The sequence below is a fragment of the Mytilus californianus genome, unplaced genomic scaffold (assembly GCF_021869535.1).
Source record: "Mytilus californianus isolate M0D057914Y unplaced genomic scaffold, xbMytCali1.0.p SCAF_4, whole genome shotgun sequence".
Classification (NCBI taxonomy): domain Eukaryota; kingdom Metazoa; phylum Mollusca; class Bivalvia; order Mytilida; family Mytilidae; genus Mytilus; species Mytilus californianus.
In genome coordinates, this window is record NW_026262690.1 from 6087862 (window position 1) to 6104187 (window position 16326).

A 16326-nucleotide genomic window follows, 5' to 3' on the forward strand; every position below is an offset into this window, starting at 1 on the left:
TTTTTCTAAAATTTCCTGTTGATAAATTAAGAAATTATTAGGCAACTAAGGTTCCTTTTCCGCAGGCAAAGTTGACCTTAGAAGAATTTAGCTATTCAAATTTCTGGGTTTGTGCGTTACTGATGAAGGTAAATCCAGAAAGGCCCTTCGGACGAACGAAAGTCTAATTTTCATAATTACGATTATCAACTAGATTCATACATTTTTAAAGAAAGAGTCCAATTAATTTCATCAGCTTTCTATGTTCTGTACCAAGATTTGCAGCAAGAGGAAAGGGAGTCACTGATGACTTAACGACATTCCTCCCACTGGCGCTTGGAGACTGAACCTCCCTTTTCAAAATATTTTTTTTTGTGTTTTAAGAACTAATAGTTTGGTTTTTAATGTCAACGTCGGAAGCAAGAGATGTATAGTTAAAATAGTATTTCTGTTACGCTTTTTGTTAGTGTTACGTGTAAGAAAGAAAAGGTTATTCCCTTATCAACAAATTAAATTCAAGTCGGCAGTCAATATTTTGTAATACCCGCTGAAAGACATCTGGTCACACAAGTCTGTTTCAAGACATTTAAAGTTCTTATCATGTAGTATCAGTTAGTGCCTACTTACAAACTTACATACGACTCCTAATACTGTAGGTCTTAATAAGATAAGGATGTCGTAACGATACATCTTTGCCAAAATGATTATAAGAATTGTAAAACGTTGTCTCTTGAAATCGAATTATAGGAAAAATTTACATCGTCAGTGTTGTCAAAAGTACCATAAGTCTCCGTATAATGTCGACATACCAAACATACCTATAGCGGAATTCATTTTAAAGGACATAAATAAATACAGAAATTTCACAGCTCTTGTAAGTAATACCTTCTCATTTGTATTATTTTACTTACAAAAAGGGAGAGGATACCTAGGGGCCAAACGAACTAGATGTCCAATAAAAACACACACAACACCATGGTCAAAAGTAAAACAACAATAACAAAACATTACATACAAAATTAAAGATTGAGCAACATCAGTCCCACAAAAAAAAAACCGGAGACAAACTCATAAGTCCCGTCGTGTTACTCATGTATAAAAACACTGATAAGTCATATGCTCCATATGTGACACCCGTCGTGTTACTCATGTATAAAAACACTGATAAGTCATATGCTCCATATGTGACACCCGTCGTGTTACTCATGCATGAAAACATTGTAGAAGTCATATACTCCATATGTGACACCCGTCGTGTTACTCATGCATAAAAACACTGATAAGTCATATGCTCCATATGTGACACCCGTCGTGTCACTCATGCATAAAAACAATGATAAGTCATATGCTCCATATGTGACACCCGTCGTGTTACTCATGCATATAAACATTGTAGAAGTCATATGCTCCATCTGTGACACCCGTCGTGTTACTCATGCATAAAACATTGATAAGTCTTGATGAGGCATCTTACAATTACAAAGTATGGTAAGACTTTCAAATTAACACGCTTTATTCTTCTCATTAACGTTTCAGATAAATGGCATCACTGGACAAGAAACAACCTTTGATCAGCTCGAGTCTGAAATCATTTCCACAGCAACAGGATTTAAAAATATTGGTTTACGAAAGAACGATATAGTGTGTTTATATGGAACGAATCGTCCCGAGTTCGCACATGTCTTTTGTGGTGTGACGGCCAACGGTGCCATTTTAACAATAGCTAACTCGCAGCTTACTGCAGGTTGGTGAGTTTGTAAAAAATCTGTCATACTATTAGCTTAATATATATTGTCTAAGTTACTTTCATGAGTATACCGAACATAAACGTGACTTCATACCCTGATTACTTAATTTACAGGGAATAGACATGCAATTCTTACATAAAACGAATCAACACTAAAGCGATCGTTTTCTTTGCTATAAAAATCGATTAGAACATCTCAATAACACATTTCCAATCCGATTAAAATCATTCCTGTTGATGCTTTAATATGATTTCTGATTAAGTATTGTCGTCAGGGTGCAATTCTTAGCAAGCAGATCTGAAATCTGCCTCAAGATCCCTTTTACTTATTGATTTCAAATGTCCATTTTACTATTGTAGATGAGCTGGCCACGCAACTAAATGATACTAGTACTAAGTTTATTGTCACAACCCCTGAGTGCGTTACTAAGGCGAATAACGCAAAAGTGAAAGTTCCAAGTGTAAAGGTATAATTTTCAGCACAAAACCATTAGAGATTACCCAATAGAATATTTAATTAAAGTAATATTATCTCCCCCTTTTTTTTTTTAACTTTCTTTTAACATGATGACCGCGTATCTTTTGTTTGGTTGCTTTCTCATCTCCTTTTACTCATATCATAACAGACTTTTATTCTGAAAGGAATTAAAAACATGTTCTTATAATAACTATTTGATAAACATAATTACTTGTTTTAAAATACAGGATAATACAAAAATCAGATAGGGAACAATCTTTAAAATTTTACTTAAATTTTACTTGAACATTTTATTATATTGCAGGAAATCATAGTTATAGGCTATTCAGAATTTCATCGAAATTTGAGTGACCTCATAGAAACAAAGGCAAACCAATTTCCAGATGTAAACATAAATCCCGATACCGATACTGCACTGGTACCATACTCGAGTGGAACCACAGGGTTACCAAAAGGCGTATTGCTGACTCATAAAAACTTAGTTGCTGAACTTTGTCAATTACGGTGATATTCTTTCTTTATTTAGGTTCAATATATGTTGTAACTTAATTCAAAGGTTCCAAGGAGTATGCAACTCGTAGGGTTAAAAAGAAAAAAAAATACAGTAGATCAGTTACGTTTGATGAACCATAGGCACATCTTGAAAATCATTTCTCGTAGGTGGTGAACCCGTGAAAAAGTAAAAATGTGTAACATGGTTTCTGTAAATTATTGAGTTCTGTGTAAACCTCAAAATCCATGACTTCAGACGAAAATGGAGCATCCATCGATTATAAGGCATCTATAAATATTAATGACCAGTATGCATACCAGATTGCAAACAAGGCATGGTGTCGTATACTACATAAACTTAAAGGGCACATAGGATGGCATTTCCAACGAGAACAGCCTTAAAATTCATCAAAAGAACAAACAAACAGAGGACCAGTGAAACAACCTCTTAAAATTATTGGACAGGGGTTACCCTATCCACCCCTAACTGCAATTAGGTTTAAATGTAGGTCAACTTGTTTAAAAACTTATCTAAATCCCTGTTTATACCATTATGTAAGCATAGCTAGCCGTATATATGCTAGATAGATTGAAAATAGAGCAGAAAACATATTTTTATGAATTTGTCAAAGTCCAAAAATCCACCTCGTTCAAAGAAACTCGTGAGATCTGTAATTGATAATTATAAACATCAATTATGCTCTACGGATAAAAGAGTAACTGTTTTATAAAGAATTTAGCAATAATTTTGGTCTTTTTACTGTTATAACTGTTTTAAATTTATATTTATATAATATAGAAATCCAACAATAATTCCATTTGTGTCTGGAGAAGAAAAATCAATCTCATGTCTACCTATGGTTCACATCGCTGGACTTATGATAGGGATGTTGAATCCCATGTCACAGGGAGCGGCTACTGTTGTTCTACCCCGGTTTGAAGCAGAATCTTACCTCAAAGCTATTCAAAATTTTAGGGTATGTTTGAATTCAATATCATGCTTTTCTTATTATGAAATAAATAAATGAAAGATCTGACCCTTAATATTTGTATTTAAAAACAAATTTACATTTTGAACATCTTTCACAATGAAATATAAATAAATTTTTATCTGCTCTGCAAAAAATCATTTTTCTACATATTGTAAACAGGACAAGTAAATGCTAACAATCACAGAAATAATCGTTTTTCTATTTAGGGAACGTTCAGTTTAATAGCACCACCACTTGTGAACTTTTTTGCCAAAGACCCAATGGTATCCAAATACGACGTGTCTAGTCTACATACACCATACTCTGGGGCTGCCCCATTAAGTAAAACTTTAACTGAACAAATGGTACATAGACTCAAATTACAGGGAATAAGGCAAGGTAAAGAATGTTAAACAAAGTCTGCCAACTCAAATTACAGGGAATAAGGCAAGGTAAAGAATGTTAAACAAAGTCTGCCAACTCAAATGACAGGAAATAAGGCAAGGTAAAGAATGTTAAACAAAGTTTGCCAACTCAAATGACAGGGAATAAGGCAAGGTAAAGAATGTTAAACAAAGTCTGCCTACTCAAATGACAGGAAATAAGGCAAGGTAAAGAATGTTAAACAAAGTCTGCCTACTCAAATTACAGGGAGTAAGGCAAGGTAAAGAATGTTAAACAAAGTCTGCCTACTCAAATTACAGGGAGTAAGGCAAGGTAAAGAATGTTAAACTAAGTCTGCCTACTCAAATGACAGGAAATAAGGCAAGGTAAAGAATGGTAAACAAAGTCTGCCTACTCAAATGACAGGGAATAAGGCAAGGTAAAGAATGTTACACAAAGTCTGCCAACTCAAATGACAGGAAATAAGGCAAGGTAAAGAATGTTAAACAAAGTTTGCCAACTCAAATTACAGGGAATAAGGCAAGGTAAAGAATGTTAAACAAAGTCTGCCTACTCAAATGACAGGAAATAAGGCAAGGTAAAGAATGTTAAACAAAGTCTGCCTACTCAAATTACAGGGAGTAAGGCAAGGTAAAGAATGTTAAACAAAGTCTGCCTACTCAAATTACAGGGAGTAAGGCAAGGTAAAGAATGTTAAACTAAGTCTGCCTACTCAAATGACAGGAAATAAGGCAAGGTAAAGAATGGTAAACAAAGTCTGCCTACTCAAATGACAGGGAATAAGGCAAGGTAAAGAATGTTACACAAAGTCTGCCAACTCAAATGACAGGAAATAAGGCAAGGTAAAGAATGTTAAACAAAGTTTGCCAACTCAAATTACAGGGAATAAGGCAAGGTAAAGAATGTTAAACAAAGTCTGCCTACTCAAATGACAGGAAATAAGGCAAGATAACGAATGTTAAACAAAGTCTGCCTACTCAAATTACAGGGAATAAGGCAAGGTAAAGAATGATAAACAATGTCTGCCAACTCAAATTACAGGGAATAAGGCAAGGTAACGAATTGTATACAAAGTCTGCCAGTGTAAGACATCAGGTTATTTCTGTGCTTAGCACGGGCGAGGTTAGCAATCGAGATAAGAGTTCAGGATTATGTTGGAGTTAAGGTTAAAGTCTGAATCTTGTCCCAGTAAAAATTGGACTTCTAGTTAAGATAAAATTCCAGTTACAGTTCAATAGAATATCCAATTTCAACTCCTAGTTATTATTTTGGTATGCGTTAAAAAGTTCAGGTTAATACTTCGTAACCACATTCATCAGGTATGACAATACATAAGAACACGTCTAATGGTATGGTGAGTTTTTATTTTAGACAATGTAAAAGCTTGGCTAAATCATACTTTAATCTGTGAAGTAATACATGAGAACACGTCTAATGGTATGGTGAGTTTTTATTTTAGACAATGTAATAGCTTGTCTAAATCATACTTTAATCTGTGAAGTAATACATGAGAACACGTCTAATGGTATGGTGAGTTTTTATATTATACAATGTAATAGCTTGTCTAAATCATACTTAATCTATGAAGTAATACATGAGAATACGTCTAATGGTATGGTGAGTTTTTATTTTAGACAATGCAATAGCTTGGCTAAATCATGCTTCATCTGTGAAGTAATACATAAGAACACGTCTAATGGTATGGCGAGTTTTTATTTTAGACAATGTAATAGCTTGTCTAAATCATACTTAATCTGTGAAGTTATACATGAGAACACGTCTAATGGTATGGTGAGTTTTTATTTAGGACAATGTAAAAGCTTGTCTAAATCATACTTAATCTGTGAAGTAATACATGAGAACACTTTTAATGGTATGGTGAGTTTTTATTTTAGACAATGTAATAGCTTGGCTAAATCATACTTAATCTGTGAAGTAATACATGAGAACACGTCTAATGGTATGGTGAGTTTTTATTTTAGACAATGGCATAGCTTGTCTAAATCATACTTTAATCTTTGAAGTAATACATGAGAACACGTCTAATGGTATGGTGAGTTTTTATATGAGACAATGTAAAAGCTTGTCTAAATCATACTTAATCTGTGAAGTTATACATGAGAACACGTCTAATGGTATGGTGAGTTTTTATTTTAGACAATGTAATAGCTTGGCTAAATCATACTTAATCTGTGAAGTAATACATGAGAACACGTCTTATGGTATGGTGAGTTTTTATTTTAGACAATGGCATAGCTTGTCTAAATCATACTTTAATCTTTGAAGTAATACATGAGAACACGTCTAATGGTATGGTGAGTTTTTATATTAGACAATGTAAAAGCTTGTCTAAATCATACTTAATCTGTGAAGTTATACATGAGAACACGTCTAATGGTATGGTGAGTTTTTATTTTAGACAATGTAATAGCTTGGCTAAATCATACTTAATCTGTGAAGTAATACATGAGAACACGTCTAATGGTATGGTGAGTTTTTATTTTAGACAATGCAATAGCTTGGCTAAATCATACTTAATCTGTGAAGTTATACATGAGAACACGTCTAATGGTATGGTGAGTTTTTATTTTAGACAATGTAATAGCTTGGCTAAATCATACTTAATCTGTGAAGTAATACATGAGAACACGTCTAATGGTATGGTGAGTTTTTATTTTAGGCAATGTAATAGCTTGGCTAAATCATACTTTAATCTATGAAGTAATACATGAGAACACGTCTAATGGTATGGTGAGTTTTTATTTTAGACAATGCAATAGCTTGGCTAAATCATACTTAATCTGTGAAGTAATACATGAGAACACGTCTAATGATATGGTGAGTTTTTATTTTAGACAATGCAATAGCTTGGCTAAATCATACTTTAATCTATGAAGTAATACATGAGAACACGTCTAATGGTATGGTGAGTTTTTATTTTACACAATGCAATAGCTTGGCTAAATCATACTTTAATCTGTGAAGTAATACATGAGAACACGTCTAATGGTATGGTGAGTTTTTATTTTAGGCAATGGCATAGCTTGTCTAAATCATACTTTAATCTGTGAAGTAATACATGAGAACACGTCTAATGGTATGGTTAGTTTTTATTTTAGACAATGTAAAACTTGTCTAAATCATACTTTAATCTGTGAAGTAATACATGAGAACACGTCTAATGGTATGGTGAGTTTTTATATTAGACAATGTAAAAGCTTGTCTAAATCATACTTAATCTGTGAAGTTATACATGAGAACACGTCTAATGGTATGGTGAGTTTTTATTTTAGACAATGTAATAGCTTGGCTAAATCATACTTAATCTGTGAAGTAATACATGAGAACACGTCTAATGGTATGGTGAGTTTTTATTTTAGACAATGCAATAGCTTGGCTAAATCATACTTAATCTGTGAAGTAATACATGAGAACACGTCTAATGGTATGGTGAGTTTTTATTTTAGACAATGTAATAGCTTGCCTAAATCATACTTAATCTGTGAAGTAATACATGAGAACACGTCTAATGGTATGGTGAGTTTTTATTTTAGACAATGTAATAGCTTGGCTAAATCATACTTAATCTGTGAAGTAATACATGAGAACACGTCTAATGGTATGGTGAGTTTTTATTTTAGACAATGCAATAGCTTGGCTAAATCATACTTAATCTGTGAAGTAATACATGAGAACACGTCTAATGGTATGGTGAGTTTTTATTTTAGACAATGTAATAGCTTGGCTAAATCATACTTAATCTGTGAAGTAATACATGAGAACACGTCTAATGGTATGGTGAGTTTTTATTTTAGACAATGTAATAGCTTGGCTAAATCATACTTAATCTGTGAAGTAATACATGAGAACACGTCTAATGGTATGGTGAGTTTTTATTTTAGGCAATGTAATAGCTTGGCTAAATCATACTTTAATCTATGAAGTAATACATGAGAACACGTCTAATGGTATGGTGAGTTTTTATTTTAGACAATGCAATAGCTTGGCTAAATCATACTTAATCTGTGAAGTAATACATGAGAACACGTCTAATGGTATGGTGAGTTTTTATTTTAGACAATGCAATAGCTTGGCTAAATCATACTTTAATCTATGAAGTAATACATGAGAACACGTCTAATGGTATGGTGAGTTTTTATTTTACACAATGCAATAGCTTGGCTAAATCATACTTTAATCTGTGAAGTAATACATGAGAACACGTCTAATGGTATGGTGAGTTTTAATTTTAGGCAATGGCATAGCTTGTCTAAATCATACTTTAATCTGTGAAGTAATACATGAGAACACGTCTAATGGTATGGTTAGTTTTTATTTTAGACAATGTAAAAGCTTGTCTATATCATACTTTAATCTGTGAAGTAATACATGAGAACATATTAGTTTGGACATGTAACAAAATTGGCATAATATGGTGTGTAGACTTCAGCGAACTGCACCTGCACCAGGTAGAGTAAATTTAATCGTAAAAATACCTGAACATTATGAGAACAACTTTATGGGGTAAAATAAAAATATGATATAAAACAGACTTTAAGCAAACCCGAATAAACCCATTGTTCTTTCGGTTTGGTTTCTTTGTTTTTACTCAGTTTTATGTTCTTAGTCTATAATATAATGTATACTGGGTGTTAAAAACGACACATCACCCAAAAGGGCTCGATAGTGTTTGTCATATAATAGTATTTAGCAAAAAAACGTCGGAAGACATCGAAGGCAAACAGAATAATCCCGAAATTATTAGACACATTGCCGGAAAAGTAAAATTCAACCATAAGTATGAAAAGCAGTTATCTATGTTTAAATAATGTAAAATGTCATACAATGTGATTAACAACTTATTGAGCAGGTTATGGGATGTCAGAAACAAGTGGCGCTATATTCACAGATCCTATTGGTTGTTATAAATATGGTTCAATCGGCAAGCCAGTACCCAATACCATATCAAAGGTAAATATCTTCAAGTACACATTATGTAGATCTTTTCACAAGTCTTCTGCAAACATGTTAGTTTGATGTATGGATATGAAAAGACCAATTCAAGTTGATCCTATAAATATTTGCTCATTACAGGGAATTGATATTTCCTTTGGTGCATGTTTGAGACTTGATTATGGGATATTCAATATTTGACCACGTGCAATTGATAAATCAAGAACTAGTTATATACAATTTGATAATCATTCCATAATTTTCAAATATCCCAAATAAATCACAATATTAATTGATAGGTCTACTGATATATTATCTATAAAAACATTTTTTAGCTGATTGATATTGAAAATGGAGAAACTATTACAAAGGCATTTGAGTCTGGTGAAATATGGGCATGTGGGCCTCAAATTACAAGAGGATATTTAAACAACGAAGAAGCGACCAGGAAGTCTATCACAGAAGATGGCTGGATAAAAACAGGTAACTCTATATACAGTACTCAGAATTCTTGATTTTAGAAAATTTTACATAAACATGCTATGAATATTTTTGATATAGTTCTGAAACAAAAATAAGGTTTTACTGTAGGGATGTTTAACACCTTGACTGGCTGTGAATTGTTCACATGGATGGTACAAATAACATACAATATATCACTAAAGCAACATAATTATACAAGTGGGAGGTTTAGCTAGCTATAACACCAGGTTTAACCCACCATTTTCTTTGGAAATGCCTGTACCAAGTCAGGTATATGACAGTTGTTTTTCACTTGTTCCATGTGTTTGACTCTGACAGCTGTTTTTCACTTGTTCCATGTGTTTGACTCCGACAGCTGACCAGTTTTCCTGTCTCAGGTAGACGGTTCTATCTGCAGCTTCCTCTACCAATAAAAACTGGCCACCATGAAAAGCAAAGAGTGCTGAAAGTGGCATTAAACACCAACAATCAATCAATCAATCATCATTTTACTGAATCATTAAGTCTTGCTTTTTTTTTTAGATTATTATTGGTTTTCTTATTCTCAGATTGAAACACCACACAATTATTTTTATTCCTTTTTCTGCATTCAATAGAATTATATGTAAATATAATAAATCATTGCACAAAATTGTCTTCCTGCACTCTGTATGACGTTGTTTTATGAAATCTACTTCAGATTTATTAGCAGAAAATACTTTATATTTGCTTTCTGAAATTTTGAGCATTCTTTAATGTGGTAGTAATTAGTTTGAGTGTCGGTTGGTGTTTAAAAACTCTTTCAGCACCCCTTACAATATCCTAGTGGCCAGTTTTTATTGGCAAAGGAAGCCACACTAGAGAGAACCAATGAACTTTAGCAGGACTATCATTTATTATTATACTACTTATATATCTATAACAGATATTAGAATTTAGTGCTTTTTCTTGCTGATTTTAATCGTACCTAATTCTATTTAACCTAAAGATTAAAATGGAGAGGCCCAAGTACTGAGAAACCTAGTTTAACCCTGCAATATATTTATTTGGTCAGTACTTGTCATTTTTTATATCCTTAAGTTAGTGTTTTGTTCTAAAGAGAACTTGGTGGTTTTTTTTTTGTACTTTTTTTTTTTCAAGATCATGATGATGAAACATGTAAAATTACATACTACAGTTTTAGACACAAATTATAATAAAATGCTTCGCTGAGCGCAGCTGGATACGACCGCAGAGGTCCAACCATGAACAGTTGGGGCAAAAATGGACACAATATTCGCACTTGATACAGGTCTGAATTTGGATTGTAATTAAAAATGTGACACATAATAGGTTTCTGACACAGAATAACTGTAGTCAAAGAACTTAGAATTGGTTATATGATTAGAATTTATATTCAATTTTTTGCTTTAGTGCAATACACTATGCTGTTGCATATTGACCCCCCCCCCCCCCCAAAAAAAAAAAAATTTGCCTCCCCCCCCCCCTTTTTTTTGCAAAAAAAAAAATATTTGAAGAAATTTTCTTTTTAATTTCTGAAATCTGAAATTTTTTTTTCACCTCCCCCCCCCCCCCCCCCTTTTTCCAAAAAAACAATTCTTTCCCTCAAGATATGGTCATAATCTCAATTCAAATTTCCAATGGAGTTTGCAACCATAACTACCAATTTAAATACATCATAAAAGTCTTAAAATAGAAAATGACATACATAATCATGGCTAAAATTAATATTCCTTTATTAGTAACTTCTAAAAATAAATTGACAGCTAATCACCTCAAGACAATACAACATTTCTTTATACATAATTTAAAAGAAGTGTAAAGGAGGTAAATCCAAACACACACAACATTGTACTTTAAATGTGTTTGGATTACCTCCCTTACACTGCTTTTAAATTGTCCATTAACCAGGAAACCCTTGTTTTTCCCCCTTTTTTGCCCCTAATTCCTAAACGGTTTGAGCCATAACCCCCCAAAGTCAATCCTAACCATCCCTTTGTGGTATGGAAACTTGTGGTATAATTTCAGAGAGATTCATACACCGATCCACAAGTTATTGTCTGGAAACTAGAAAAATGCTTATTTGGGCCCTTTTTTGGCCCCAAATTCCTAAACTGTTAAGACCATAACCCCCAAAATCAATCCCAACCTCCCTTTTGTGGTTATAAACCTTGTGTTTAAATTTCATAGATTTCTATTTACTTATACTAAAGTTATTGTCCAGAAACCAAATGTCTTCGGACGACGACGTGATACCAATATACGGCCGCAAAATCTTTTGCGGTCGTATAAAAATTAAGTAACAAAATCAAGTCATAATGATATAATAAGATATTGGTTTAGTTAATTAAAGGCTGCTTCTAAAAATTGCCACTTCTAATCCACTTTTACTTTTTGTTCAGGGGTTAAGAAACATACAGAGTATTTTTCTATATTAATCCAATATTTTAAATATTCTATCCCACCAAATTTTGTGGCGTATGTTGTTACATCTTCATTTGTATATTTAGTATTTAAATAGCAACATAATATTATTTACTGTTTTACTGTTGACAAAATCCTCAGACACACCTAAAAGTACTTCTTTTGCACTAAATTTAGCTCAAAGGCAAGAAAATGTCATAATTTCTAATCCATAAAATTGAGAATGGAAACGGGGAATGTGTCAAAGAGACAACAACCCGACCAAAGAGCAGAAAACAGCCCAAGGCCACCAATAGGTCTTCAACACAGTGGGAAAATCCCGCACCCAGAGGCAGTCTATTATGGCTATCCAGATATTTTGTATAACATTACATTCCCAAATAAATTGCTTCGCTGAGTGCAGCTGTATACGACCACAGATGTCCAACCCTGAAAAGTTGGGGCCAAAATGGACACAATATTCATGCTTGATACAGGTTTGAATTTGGATTGTAATTAAATTGATGACACATAATAGGTTTCTGACACAGAATAACTGTAGTCAAAGAACTTCAAATTGGTTATATGATTTGAATTTATATTCAATTTTTTGCTTTTGTGCAATACACTATGCGAATTGACCCCCCCCCCCCCCCCCCCCCCCCCCAAAATAAAAAAAAAAAATTTTACTCTGTTTTTTTGTGTTTGTGCAATACACTATGCTGTTGAATATCAACCCCCCAAAAAAAAATATTTGAAGAAATTTTCTTTTAATTTCTGAAATCTGAAATGAGAAAAATTGTCCCCCTCCAATTTTTTTCACCTCCCCCCTTTCCCTTATTCAAAAAAATAATTCTTTCCCTCAAGTTATGGTCAGTATCTCAGACAATCATCATTTCTTAATACATAATTTACAAGCAGTGTAAGGGAGGTAATCAATCATTGTTATTTAAATTGATTTTGATTTGGATTACCTCCCTTACACTGCTTTTAAATTGTCTCAATTGTCCTTTAACCAGAAAAACCCTTGTTTTTCCCCTTTTTTTGCCCCTAATTCCTAAATGGTTTGAGCCTTTGTAGTATGGAAACTTGTGGTATAATTTCAGAGAGATTCATACACTTTAACACAAGTTATTGTCTGGAAACTACAAAAATGCTTATTTGGGCCCCTTTTTTGGCCCCTAATTCCTAAACAGTTGGGACCATAACCCCCAAAATCAATCCCAACCTTCCTTTCCTTTAGTGGTTATAAACCTTGTGTTAAAATTTTATTGATTTCTATTTACTTATACTAAAGTTATTATCCGGAAACCATCTGTCTTCGGACGACGCTGACGACAACGATGACGTGATACCAATATACAACCAAAAAATTTTTAATTTTTGCGGTCGTATAAAAATGTGAATAATTTTTTCTCTGATTTCTGAAACAAAATGCACATAGTTCTGTTTCTTTTAATTTACATTTCAATAAAAAAGAATTATATGGTAGAATCCTATGAACAATCTTAAAATGTAAATTTTGTGAAAATGAATTTCTGGTTATAATAAAAGGCATGGAGTAAATAGTATTCCAATCATCAATCTGCATATTCAAATCTATTTCCCATTTATTACAGGAAGATAAAGCTAATACTGTACTTACTTTTCTTCCAAAAATAATTCATAGAAAAATTTACAGGATTTTTGTTCCTTTTTAACTTTATCTACCAATCTATTTTCAATATTGTCCAATTTAGAACTACCTTCAATCATACTTTTCCATACCTTTTGAATTGCACTTATAATGCCATAAAACTCTACAAAATTAGTATTGATATTATACTTTTTTTTTAAATTCTCCATATGAGAATAATGTGTTATTATCTGACACCTGATCATTAATAAAGAATACACAATTTTCAATACATTTGAACTTCAAAACCACCTTGTCATCTATTTTGATGTTTGGATTCAGCCATATGGACTGGGCCAGAATATCAGGATTGTTTTCAACTTTCAATTTCTTTTGCAACTTGGAAAAATGTACCAGCATTTCATGCCAAAAGGGATTGACTTTCTTAGCTAAATAAAGTAATCCATATTGACTTGTAAAATTTTGTCTTCCTCAAATTTTTGTCTTGACATTTTTACACTATAGCAAAAATAGTAAGTATTAGACATCTTAAGACCATCATCACTGTGTTCCCACATTACCACTGATCTCTTTATTTTATCTGGTTTTCCTTTCCATAAATAATTGAAAAAAGAGAACTTGGTGTTGATGACAGATCTTCGGCGTGTTTCTAAAATCTATTTTCAACTTGACTTAACTTATATTAAGCTATGTACAAATTTTTTTTATGGTATGGTGTATGGTTTACCTCTTGATATCTTTTATAGTTATAGTTTTTAAATGTTGTTGGTTTGCTGTCTCATTGACATATCTCACATAATTAGAAATCCTTCTTTCAGGTGATATAGCTTACTATGATGACGATGGCCATTACTTTGTTGTTGACAGATTAAAGGACATTATCAAATACAAAGGGTATCAGGTAAACTGCATTAATTACTGTAAATTCAGAAAATGTTGCGATGTTTTTAAAAAATCGCAATAATTTAAACTCGTATTTTGAAATATTTTATATGAATTAAACAGGATTTTTCTCAATATCGCAAAAATTAGAATCGCATTTTAGTCTAAAATGACAAAATCGCAATAATTAATGTAGCAATAATTTCTGAATTTACAGTACATATACTAATGCTATAAATATACAATTTCTCATATAGGAAAAAATTCACATTTAAATTTTCAAAACTGCTTCAGTTACCTCCTTGTAGCACACTAACCTGATGTTTGGGATATCAGAGAAAGTTACTTCACTGCTAAGGACCAATATATTTAGAGTTGAAGCCATGTCTGGTGAATCTGAGTATGGTGACATGCCTTCTTTGCTTACTGTTATGGTGCAAGCTTACACGTTAAATCAAACCCAGCATGTATATCTAGTGCAATTTATTTATATGACATTATCATGTGTTTGTCTTGAATATGCATGTAATATTTTGGACTGATTGTTTTTGAATCCATACATTTATAACAAATTGTAATTACATCAAATTTCAAATATAAATGATTCTAATGAAATAATTATTTATAGATTAACCAAGTACAAAATATTGTGATGCAGAAATTGCTATTTCATAACCAAAGGAAATAAACAATAAATGGGGAATGTGTCCAACCCCGCTTGCATATAACGTTATAAAGGGACATAACTTAAGAACGGTAAAAGAGCAGCTACCCAAATTCGTACTTGATCTGAGTTTTGTGGCAATAAGCATTGTGTATAAGTTTCATAACATTTGGTTGAGGAAAACTTAAGTTAGAGATCAGAAATGAAAAAATTCAGCAATTTTTCCATTTGTAAAGGGGCATAACTCTAGAAAGGCAAAAGTAACGCCACCCAAATTCACCCTTGATCTGTGTTTTGTGGTAATAAGCATTGTGTATAAGTTTCATAACATTTGGTTGAAGCAAATTAAAGTTAGAGAACGGAAACCAATTTCTGGATGTACTATTATAGATTCTGGACAGAGGACAAATTATACTATAGAGCTGTGAAGAATATTAATTTTTATCAATATTTCAGATATCTCCAACCTATCTGGAATCTATACTGTTATCCCATGATGCTGTATTAGAGGCAGCAGTTGTTGGGGTACCAGCTGATGTTTTTGGTGAAGTTCCAAAGGCTTATGTTGTACTTAAATCACATGCTGAAGCAACAGAAATACAGAAATATATAAATGGTAATGTTATATATCAAAAATCTAAGGAACTATTGTTTTGAGCTTGCCTACAGATATATAATTATCAATAATTGAAATGCACATTTTTTTTTACCTTTAACAAAAATACAATGCTTTTCCTATTTCTTATGCGAAATAGAAATTTTGGCAAAACAATTTAAATGTCATCACAACAATGATGAGAAAACAGTTGATGAAAGGAATGTTCCAAATGTGCAATTAAATTGTTTTCAGGTATGCACATATTGTACTTAGAAACTAATTTAATGACTTATCATCTAGTTCTTGGTCAAATTGTTTTGTTGATATCAAGCATTTTTATTAAATGTTTTGTTTTTTTGTAGAACGAGTGTCTCCATTTAAGAAACTTCGTGGTGGCTTGGAAATTGTGGAGGAAATTCCTAAATTACCAAGTGGAAAAATACTCAGAAGGAAACTACCTCAAACAGATAATGGAAAAGAAAACATCAAATAAACTATTAATTATTGAATCTTTGATTTTTAACAGAAAGTATCAGTTTAGAAATACTTTTGTTATTAGCAACCTCTGTTACTGAAGTATTTAAATATCAAACTGAGTAGTTCTTTATGGGCCATGCACCCAAGTGATAGTAGAACTAAAATTAACTAGTTTAATA

The 16326-nt window shown here is 32.5% G+C and overlaps 1 protein-coding gene across 3 annotated transcripts; it reads left to right on the forward strand.

Annotated features, from left to right (window-relative positions):
* Positions 1-2884: 2884 nt before the first annotated feature.
* LOC127737346 (luciferin 4-monooxygenase-like) lies at positions 2885-16179 on the forward strand. 3 transcript variants are annotated; one of them, XM_052247963.1, is made up of 7 exons: positions 2885-3673; positions 3895-4066; positions 8943-9043; positions 9361-9508; positions 14345-14427; positions 15529-15688; positions 16033-16179. In XM_052247963.1, the coding sequence occupies exons 1-7, from the start codon at positions 3554-3556 to the stop codon at positions 16161-16163; spliced, it is 915 nt and encodes a 304-aa protein (XP_052103923.1). In that variant the 5' UTR covers positions 2885-3553; the 3' UTR covers positions 16164-16179. The 3 variants fall into 3 exon arrangements, with proteins under 3 accessions (XP_052103923.1, XP_052103925.1, XP_052103924.1); XM_052247965.1 differs by lacking the exons at positions 2885-3673; positions 3895-4066 and adding an exon at positions 4536-4596; XM_052247964.1 differs by lacking the exons at positions 2885-3673; positions 3895-4066 and adding an exon at positions 4907-4967.
* Positions 16180-16326: the final 147 nt, after the last annotated feature.

Coding starts and splice junctions, on each gene's coding strand:
- LOC127737346 (XM_052247963.1), top strand. CDS start 3,554: ATGGTTCACATCGCTGGACTTATGATAGGGATGTTGAATCCCATGTCA. Junction 3,674..3,894: donor AAGCTATTCAAAATTTTAGG/GTATGTTTGAAT, acceptor TTTTCTATTTAG/GGAACGTTCAGTTTAATAGC. Junction 9,509..14,344: donor AGATGGCTGGATAAAAACAG/GTAACTCTATAT, acceptor TCCTTCTTTCAG/GTGATATAGCTTACTATGAT.